Source organism: Colletes latitarsis, chromosome 6, assembly GCF_051014445.1.
Source record: "Colletes latitarsis isolate SP2378_abdomen chromosome 6, iyColLati1, whole genome shotgun sequence".
In the NCBI taxonomy this organism is placed as follows: Eukaryota; Metazoa; Arthropoda; class Insecta; order Hymenoptera; family Colletidae; genus Colletes; species Colletes latitarsis.
In genome coordinates this window covers 20,339,707-20,349,514 of record NC_135139.1, presented here as the reverse complement: position 1 = coordinate 20,349,514, position 9,808 = coordinate 20,339,707, and the positions used below count along the sequence as shown (strand labels likewise).

The 9,808-nt window shown below is 36.0% G+C and overlaps 2 protein-coding genes across 3 annotated transcripts; both read right to left on the bottom strand.

The window, feature by feature from the left end:
* Positions 1-258: 258 nt before the first annotated feature.
* On the bottom strand, positions 259-1,748 carry Ppl (glycine cleavage system H protein, mitochondrial). The gene is made up of 3 exons (XM_076766507.1): positions 1,447-1,748; positions 1,080-1,223; positions 259-997 (listed from the first exon to the last, which is right to left on the bottom strand). Exons 1-3 carry the CDS (start codon positions 1,589-1,591, stop codon positions 768-770), a joined length of 519 nt encoding a protein of 172 aa, XP_076622622.1. The 5' UTR covers positions 1,592-1,748; the 3' UTR covers positions 259-767.
* A 338-nt stretch (positions 1,749-2,086) lies between these two features.
* Csul (protein arginine N-methyltransferase 5) lies at positions 2,087-6,293 on the bottom strand. 2 transcript variants are annotated; one of them, XM_076766505.1, is made up of 12 exons: positions 6,149-6,293; positions 5,861-6,051; positions 5,663-5,781; positions 5,379-5,602; positions 5,136-5,315; positions 4,842-5,048; positions 4,547-4,755; positions 4,353-4,475; positions 4,104-4,279; positions 3,822-4,025; positions 3,568-3,746; positions 2,087-3,489 (listed from the first exon to the last, which is right to left on the bottom strand). In XM_076766505.1, exons 2-12 carry the CDS (start codon positions 5,947-5,949, stop codon positions 3,337-3,339), a joined length of 1,863 nt encoding a protein of 620 aa, XP_076622620.1. In that variant the 5' UTR covers positions 5,950-6,051; positions 6,149-6,293; the 3' UTR covers positions 2,087-3,336. The 2 variants fall into 2 exon arrangements, with proteins under 2 accessions (XP_076622620.1, XP_076622619.1); XM_076766504.1 differs by having other exon boundaries at positions 5,861-5,978.
* Between the last annotated feature and the right edge of the window lie 3,515 nt (positions 6,294-9,808).

Sequence of the window (9,808 nt, the reverse complement as noted above, 5' to 3'; positions counted from 1 at the left end):
GGCAATTGTAAATTATGTAGAAAAAAATAATTGATTGTAAATATATCTTTATTATTAACTAATAACTGTTCCTTTTTAGGATTGACAGTGCTATTTTTTATATATTATACTGATTGAACTCCTTTTAAACAATAATATTTCCCTTATTGCACTCCTGTCTTTGGTATTATTGTAAAATATGTACAATGTCCATAAGACGTACGATAGATTTCGAAAGGAGGGTACAGGATGGTACTATGTAAATTACTAAGCAGACAATTTTCCGAAATTTACAAATAGTATTTCAAAACATTCAATCGTTTCTTTATATACACAAGTTATTATAATTTAAATGCGTTTATGTACAACACAAAGTTTACTATAATTTGTAACAACAATGGTATCATTCGTATACCGAATAACATGTATATTAAAACATTTGTTTGCTTTGTACAAATATGATAACAAGATAAGAAAATGCACAGTGGTTAATAAAGACATCAGTTAACTACTGCACTCAGCTTCATATTCTTGATTCGCAATGATCGCGCGTTACACCTCATATGTTAAATTAAGCACATTTTCGAATCTCTCGCAAAAAATTGTGTATATACAATTTGCATACAAAACTTTTTTTAAGTGCAATAATATGATATGCTTACTATATATTATGCTATTCTTACTCGAACTCGATTTTTTCTCATTTTATGCATTAAAAATTATTCACGTTGATAAAAATTAAACTATGGCTAAATAACAACGTTGCATTTGTTAAAAACGTAACGTAATTAGTGTGGATCAGATTTTAAATATAAATTATATGCATTCTCATCCATTAGATTCTTAATTTCATCCATATTGTTTAATTCTATTTTAAACAACCATCCTTTCTCATAACAAGAAGAATTTACTAAACTGGGTGTTTTCTCAACTATTTCATTTTTTTCTATTACCTTTCCACTTACAGGACTAAGTAATTCGGATACAGCCTTCACTGATTCTAATGCTCCACATTCATCTGTAAAAATAAATTTTCATTAAATGGAAAATTCTAACGTTTAGTTTTCTATGCCAAGAGATATGTGCATGAATGTTCTAACCTTCCTTTTCTATTACAGATTCTGCATCTGGAAGCTGAGCATAAACAACATCGCCTAATGCTTCTTGCGCATAATTGGATATTCCAATTGTGCCCACATTGCCATCAACTGTTATCCACTCGTGTGATTTCGTGTACAGTCTTTCTGAAAATTGAAAAATACAGGTAAAAATTATTAAGTGTCAGCTAAAAGTTTATAACAATTAATTCCATGCACAGACAAATTCATCATAGATTTATGTAACCACTATGTATCTAATAAGTATTAAGAATTACATAGTGAACATTGAAATGTTAATTGTTAAGAATATTATTAGAAATGCTTGGTTCTTTTTAAGCTTTTAAGGTAAATAATTATTCAAACTTACCGGCATTGAGACATCGAGATGTAGTAATCGAACGTGAGAGACATAAGGACGCTTTCGAAACGGGAGGAGCGAGCAAACTATCTTTCGAAATATATGAGAATCTTCTCGCAGTGTACTTTGCCATTTGTACGACTAGTTTTACCATTTTTGATTTTATTTTCGCTGAACTAGGTACGATAAAAGAGCCGAACCTCGCACTGTTCGTGTCGTCTGCAATATATAAATTTCTGACGGGGTTCGTAAATTTTCCGTGGTGCTGCCAAGCAATCGAAAAGGCGCGAATCGAATGAATAAGTAAAAGATCACTAAGAAGCAGCATATGCTTTTTGCATTATCAAACTCTTATCTCGTAGAACATATTTCATCACCGTGTAATTTCAACTAACACGTAACAAAATAATGTCGCATACATTAATTAATCTCAGCAACGTCTTTACGGTTCTAGAAGCGTATTATTTACTAGAATTATTAAGATTATTTAATATGTCGTAACAATACGATAGGGATACACGCTTTAATAAATCGTACATAAATAATAATCTTGTAAATTACAATTTTACAAATTATTATTTATAATTGCAAGGTAAGGATATAAATTGAGGGTTTTATATACAAAAAGAACTTTATTGAAAAAATTCAGGTAAATTTAAAACAAAATCCATGAAAACCAAATATACATTTGGTGCACAGGTTATATCGATACAAAAATTATAATCCTTATATTCGAGTACGAATGAGAATCGTTCGTGATTTAGGAAATCGTAGATTTTCAACAATTTCAAAACATATTAAATGTTATTGAAATCCAGGGATCGATCACGTGAGGTTAAAAGGTCAGTAGAAACCACGTTCAAGATTTTGCGTTATCGAAGTTGTACAATATCGGTGACCCCCGAGTTCAATGTGAATAATCGGCAGAGAAAAACGTGACATTCTATTCTAAGAACATTTACTGGTCTATTCCCATGTTATATCTTTTTTAACCAATTCCTTCTGTTGCTATCTGATATTAAGTTTTGCTGCCATTTTAAGTACAGGGTGTTCGGCCATTTCTGGGAAAAATTTTAATGGGGGATTCTAGAGAAGTTATTAATGTTTAAAGTTCCAACCTTACTGAATTTTTTTCTCGAAAATACGCAAGATTTCGAGGGTATGTCTATTCACCAAAAATGATTGCAATTGACCCCCGCAACCGAAAATAATTTTTCCAGAACGATTTGAAATTTTTTTTTCCCGTCGAAAAATTTCACACCTTTTCGAATTTTTTTCTCGAAAGTGGGTAGGATTTCGAAGGTATGTGTAATGACCAAAAATTATTGTAAATGGCCCCCGCAACCGAAAATAATTTTTTTAGAATGATTTGAAAGTTTTTTTTTTGCCGAAAAATTTCAGTATCTTCCTGAATTTTTTTCTCGAAAGTGAATAGGATTTCAAAGGTATGTGTATTCACCAAAAATGATCGTAATTGACCCCCGCAACCGAAAATAATTTTTCTAGAACGATTTGAAATTTTTGAATTTAATTGTTAATAACTTTTTAACGAAGCCTCCATCAACAAATTGGTATTCTTGATTTTCGTCTTATTTTGGCTTCTAGAACTCCCCATTAAAATTTTTCCCAGGGGTGGCCGAACACCCTGTATATTCCAATCTATTACTACTTCGTATATCATTACATACATTTGCACATATGTAATTTTTTAAAGAAAATGTTCTTCGATAGTTACACATAAATTTAGGAAATTATCGTGTTGCTAAAAATATCAGTATATCGAATTTTTCTTTTTTTTTTTTAAGGAACATTAAACAGAATTTTTATCATAGTCATATTACAAAGGTATATTTTAATGTCAATATCATTTCAAAATAACTGAATCACAAATATATTAAATTATAAACCTATAGTATAAGAACGACCAATAGGGTTATGAATTGGTCCTAGAATAGGTTTGCTAATACACCACTCATACCACACGTTCTTAGGGCTACATTGACGCCAAAAATGAAGGACTATTTGTTCGCCTGCTTTTAACTGTACTGGTTCCTATTATTATAAGTCGTATTAGTTTTAAAAATATTCATAAACTAATTGTCCACGCGTATTTTCGTATTTCTTCCTTACCTTAATTGGGAAAAAAATGGGAAACCAACTGAACATTCCGGGAGTATGTGTGCTAGGTTCTATGCTGAGCGTAATGTTTTTGTATAAAACTGTACTAAAGTATCCGGAGAAGCCATGTAACACGCAATTTTGTTGCACATCGAATGTCTTTGTTTCGAATCTTGTATTGTCAATATTTTCTAAAATAATAACGTTAATACTGAAATATTTTTATTGTACAGCAATAAGAACATGAACGTTACTGATCTACTAACCTTTGTTTGGATGTTTAAATGTAAATAATGGCTGTGGTTTTGCTATGTCGTATTTATTTTGAAGATGAACTACATAAGAAGTTTCAAAATGGGCTAACAAATGTTTATCTTTATCTTTACAGAGTCTTACTTCGTTGTACAGTTTTGAAGACTGTACAGGAGCGATGTGCGACGTGTACGAAGACGGTATACTTATCCCATCGTCTGATACGATCATATAATTAATAAAAATAACAATTATAGTATTTGACTGACAATAGTTTCGATATAATAGGGGTATACCTTTTAAAAATTGTTGAACTCCATCCAAACATTCTGGAGAAAGTTCATTGTCGCTAAAAGAACCGAGTAACTCAGATACTAGAATATCAGCTTTTTCAGGAGCATTCCATTTTCTCATATCGCATGACACAACTGTTACTTTGCCTCCCCAAATATCTCTTGCATGTGCCTGTAAACTGTACATGTAACAGTTTAAACAAATACATTTATACGTATCAAATATGTGATGTAAAACAACTATAATTTTACGTTAATATCGCATTAGGATTTTTTTCTACAGCGTATACTTTAATTGGTTTATTCGCCATTTTTGCCGCATTTAAAGACGCGTTGACAAGCGGTCCTCTTCCAGCACCAACCACCATTATTACTCTGAAATCAAAGACAAACGTAATTTCCCGGCTTAGTTTCATAATTAAGTTATTGCAGTATTGTTGTAATACATTTTTTCAATTTTAGTTGTTGCTTGGCACCAAATGTCAAGAATCGCTTCATGGATAGCCGATTGATATTCCGTATACTTAACAGTATCTTTCTCAAACACTTCGTATGTCTGAGATTCGAGATTGTCCATAAGTGGTTGCAAAGGACACTGTAAGTAATCTTCATAGCCGCGTGCAAATCTTTCAACCGGTCCGCCTGTTTGACACCCCTATGTAAAATTATAAAGATTAGACGAAATTACTTAAAATGAATCGTCGTTGGATGAAAGTTTAAAAACAAAAATTTAATATTTACCTTCCATAAGTACTCCAAATAATTATAATAATTAATATTCTGATGCCGATTTGCCCCTGTGAGTATAAATTGTACCTCTAACATGGCAAATCTTTTTACCAACGTTTGATGTGGTTTACTTAAGACAGGATATCCTTTTCTATTCGTAATAAATAATGTTGTAGGAATGATCAAGCATCTAACTGGTTCTCCTAACCATCTATCGATCTTGCGATAAAATAAATTTTTTTAAATTCGATTTTCTCATATTTTGAATAGCGCGTACGTAGAGGAAATGAAAGTCTTTTAAAGTACCTCCTCTTGCTCCGGAAGATCGTGACTTACGAGTAATACAACACCCAGCTTCCTATTGTAATCACATATTGCTCTGAAAGCATTCCACCATTCCCATGGACTTTCTACTGAATTACATTCTTGTTCTCTGTAAGAATAAGCTTGTATAATCGGATTTTCCATAGGTATTTGTATCCAAACCTACAATGAAATTATTCTATATGTTATAAATGCACGATAAACAGACTTTGATGACGAATGTACCTGTAAGCTAGACATGCTCGATACTTTATCACAGATAATTCTAGCAAGATTCACATTATGCTCTATCCCTTTTATCAACTTAAAAGTAATTCCCACAAGGCCTAAATGGCTTGCCAAAGATAACTCTTGGTTCAGAGTTTCTTCGCTATTCTTCCTTAAAATGGGATTCTTTGAATCAACCTTAATATGCGGCGATAGTTTACCAATAATTAAATTATTCCAATCTATAAATTAAATTGCAATTATCACCTTACGAAAGTATGTATATTTATTGATTTACTTACCAGAATTGCACAGAGATATGTCTGGTCTGGTGAATGGACCAGATCGTTTTTTTGCAACACCAGAAACGAATTCTCTTTTGAACAAGGGATGGACAAGAGGAATGCATACAAATTCATATCTGCAAACACATTCAATGGTAAGTTCCCGATTCTGTGCATAAACTGAAAGCAAGCTTGCTCTCGTTTCTCACGACTCACTTTGACAAATTTGCTGTAGTGAGGCAATCAATTAAATCCGGTACAGTGCAAAAGTCAAGACCACAGGAAACTGATTTCTTATTTGTCATTATTCGCCGTTAAATGCGGATGCTGATTTCTAAAAGCATTAGATAATTTACCGGGTTTGTCATGTATTTTGTTTCGCAGCACCAGATATTACCGGTGCATTGCTACAAAATAAAAAAAAAGAAAATGACTACATTCGCTTGTATTTAGTTCTATTTAAACAACGTGCAATTGTATTGCACTGTACTTGATTACAAATACCTTCATAAAATTGTTTAATGTAGTATCGATAAATCGATATACAAATCACTTTCGGTATTTAATTATTACAAAATATAACGAAATTTTAAAGGCTAACACGCTGATTACGAATTACACGTGTAACAGCACCGCTACCCCCATATATTATGGTGTCGGCAAGGAATATTGGAAGCATGGATGGGTTTTCATTAAAGTACTATTTATTTAGTAACAAATTTCATAAGTAACAAACAATTCGATCAAACGATTTAAACGAAATTTTGAATTAGTTATATTTAAACTAAAAATAGAAAACGGATCGTTTATTTTATGTTTTTTTAGAATCGTTCACTTCATAGAAACTAATAGTTGATACGACTTGTATGATTTTCGAATATTGCATAATATATTTTCTTACTACGCTATGTGATTACTCTTTAAAATTATTAATAATTATTTAAACTTCGCAGTGTATCAACTACTCTGCGATAAGATAGAATTTCGTACAACTTGTTCGTTTATATGTACTTAGTATGAGAATGAAATCGACCAATTAACAGTAAAGATTTCGTTCGTTGTCGATCATTTTAAACATGGCTTTCAACTTTCTAGTGCATGCACAAGATAACAACCAGAGGTTGTTAACTAAGTGTTTAGACTGTTCAGAATCGGTCAGTTTCAGATGACGCCCGAGATGCCAGATTGAGCACCAGGTGCACTACTCACACTATGCTAGATAACGCGTACGTGAACTCGTAGAGTTTCGGAAAGTCGACAAAGGCAAACTAACACATGCTCTCTTTCTCGATCCTGTGAAGCTACCCCAAATAATTTCGAACCGCCTCGTGCAAGTCGAGAGAGCCGCCCAAGTTTTTCGTGGAATAGTTCGTTATTTTCAACGCTAGATGGCGTTTATTTCCCGACCTCAAACCCTCTGGTGCTAAAACGCCCAAGTTTGTCGTGGAATAGTTCGTATCGTCCACGCTAGATGGATTTCTCGACAAACTTGGGCGTTTTAGCACCAGAGGGTTTGAGGTCGGGAAATAAACGCCATCTAGCGTTCAATATAACGAACTATTCTACGACAAACTTGGGCGTTTTAAATCCAGAGGGTTTGAGGTCGGAAAACAAACGCCATCTAGCGTTGAAAATAACGAACTATTCCACGACAAATTTGGGCGTTTTACCATCCGGATTTCCAAAGTGCCCGGAACATTTCCAAAATGCTTGCGGCTTTGCGAAGAGGTGGCATGTATCTTATAGCTATAGGAATAATGGGAACACATAGAATTCTTTGAAATTAATACATATAAATATATTATATTATATTATATCATGTAAGAAGTTGTCAGCAGACACATGCTCTCTTTCTCGATCCTCCGAAGCCACCGGAAGTAATTTCGAACCGCCTCGTGGGAGTCGAGAGAGAAAGGCTCACATTTGCCTTCTCGCTCTTAACAACTGAAATCCGACCTCCCGTCTACGGCATACGATTTGGAATCTCGAGCCGAGATTCTCGACTGTCCAGGCATTTTTACTTGCCTTTCCTAGAGTTCATTACTGAACTCCGCAAATTACTCCTGGTTTCTATTTGCCTCTGATGACCTCTGGTGACCAGTACTGACAAAAGTACAGAACTCCCGACAACTGTTGACACCATACAGCGACTGTTGCTGACTGCTCCTGATTACTGCTTGCCTCTGCTGGACTCTGCTGACCATCGCTTATATTTCTGACAACCTAAAACGATTACTACTGACTTCTGCTAACCTCTGTTGGTCTTTGCTGATCTCTGTCAGCGTGTGCTTGTCTCTGCTGAACTTTCCTGGCCTCTGCCGAACGCTACTGACCATTGCAGGTATTTCTGATAATGTATAACGATTAATACTTACTACTGCATGCCCCTACAAGTCTCTGCTTGCCTTTGCAGGTTTCTGCTTGCCTGTGCATGCCTTTGCTGGCCTCTGCTGAACACTGCTGACCACCCCTGATGCTTCTGACACCGTATAACAATTACGACTGGCTACTGTTAGCCTCTCCCAGCCTCTGCTGGCCTCTGCTGACCACCGCTTATATTTCTGACAACGTATAACGATTACTACTGACTTCTGCCTGCCTCCACTGGACTTTGCTGACCGCTACTGACGACTCCTGATATTTCTGACAACGTATAACGATTACAACTTGCTACTGCCTGCCCCTGCTGGACTCTACTTGCATCTGCATGCCTCTGCTGGCCTCCGTTGGCCTCTGCTGACCGTTGCTGACCACTGCTGACCACTGCTTATATTTCTGGCAACGTACAACGATTACTACTGGCTACTGCCAGCCTCTGCTGACCTCTACCAGCATCTCCCGACCTAAGCTGGCCTCTGTCAACATCTCCCGACGTCAGCTGACCATCGCTGACCACTGCTGACCGTTGCTGACAACTTGTGACATGATGCAATATAATATAATATGTTTATATGTATTAAAGTTTTGTATAATGTAAATCTATCACAATAAATGATATAATTTTAAAGTATTCTATGTGTTCTCATCATTTTTTACCGTCCTTTTCCTCTCCAAATCATTCTCTTACCTATAAGATGCGTACCACCTTCTTCGCAAGTTCACCAGCATTTTAGAAATGTTCCGGGAACTTTGGAAATCCGAATTTGACCTTGACCTTAGCCCAGTTTCGAAAGTGGGTCAAGGCCATTAGAATCTTAGAAAAATTCCGGGCAGTTTGAGAATCCGGATTTGGCCTTGACCCAATTTCGAAAGTGGGTCAAGGCCATTCGAATCTTAGAAAATTTCCGGAGACTTTAGAAATCCGGATGGCCTTGACCCAATTTCGAAAGTGGGTCAAGGCCATTCGAATCTTAGAAAATTTCCGGAGACTTTAGAAATCCGGATGGCCTTGACCCAATTTCGAAAGTAGGTCAAGGCCATTCGAAATTTTAGAAATCTTCGGGCCAACTTGGAAATCCGGATGGCCTTGACCCAATTTCGAAAGTAGGTCAAGGCCATTCGAAATTTCAGAAATCTTCGGGCCAACTTGAAAATCCGGATGGCCTTGACCCAATTTCGAAAGTAGGTCAAGGCCATCGAATCTCAGAAAAATTCCGGGCGCTTTGGGAATCAGGATTTGGCCTTGACCCAGTTTCGAAAGTGGGTCAAGGTCACCGGCATTTCAGAAAACGCCCCGGGCACTTTGGAATTCCAGTTTTAAGTAGAGAAACGGTTTCTTATAACTAAGGGAATAATGGGGAGAGGAAAAGAAAGGTAAAAGTGACGAGAACACATAGAATTCTTTGCAATTATATTATTTATTGCCATAGATTTACATTATACAAAGCTTTAATACATATACATCATGTCAGGAGTTGTCAACAAAGGTCAGCAGTGGTCAACAGGGGCCAGCAGAGGTGTGCAGAGGCAAGCAGAGACCAGCATACGTTATACGTTGCCAGAAATATAAGTGGTGGTCAGCAGAGGCCAGCAGTGGCAAGCAGAGATCACCAGGGGCGAATAGTAGCAAGTAGTAAGCGTTATATGTTATCAGAAGCATCAGAGGTGGTCAGCAGCGGTCAGCAGAGACGAGCAGAGGCATGCAGTGGCAAGCAGAGATCAGCAGGGGCGAACAGTAGCATGTAGTAATTGTTATACGATGTCAGAAGGAGCAGGGGTGGTCAG

What these genes read in the sequence shown, in the direction of transcription:
- Ppl (XM_076766507.1), bottom strand. Translation starts at nt 1,591, where the DNA reads ATGGTAAAACTAGTCGTACAAATGGCAAAGTACACTGCGAGAAGATTC. An exon ending in ATCTCGATGTCTCAATGCCG is followed by an intron (nt 1,224 to 1,446) that starts GTAAGTTTGAAT and finishes TTCAATTTTCAG; the next exon opens with AAAGACTGTACACGAAATCA. An exon ending in ATCTGTAATAGAAAAGGAAG is followed by an intron (nt 998 to 1,079) that starts GTTAGAACATTC and finishes TTATTTTTACAG; the next exon opens with ATGAATGTGGAGCATTAGAA.
- Csul (XM_076766505.1), bottom strand. Translation starts at nt 5,949, where the DNA reads ATGACAAATAAGAAATCAGTTTCCTGTGGTCTTGACTTTTGCACTGTA. An exon ending in ACAACTAAAATTGAAAAAAT is followed by an intron (nt 4,476 to 4,546) that starts GTATTACAACAA and finishes CTTTGATTTCAG; the next exon opens with AGTAATAATGGTGGTTGGTG. An exon ending in CCATTTTTTTCCCAATTAAG is followed by an intron (nt 3,490 to 3,567) that starts GTAAGGAAGAAA and finishes TTATAATAATAG; the next exon opens with GAACCAGTACAGTTAAAAGC.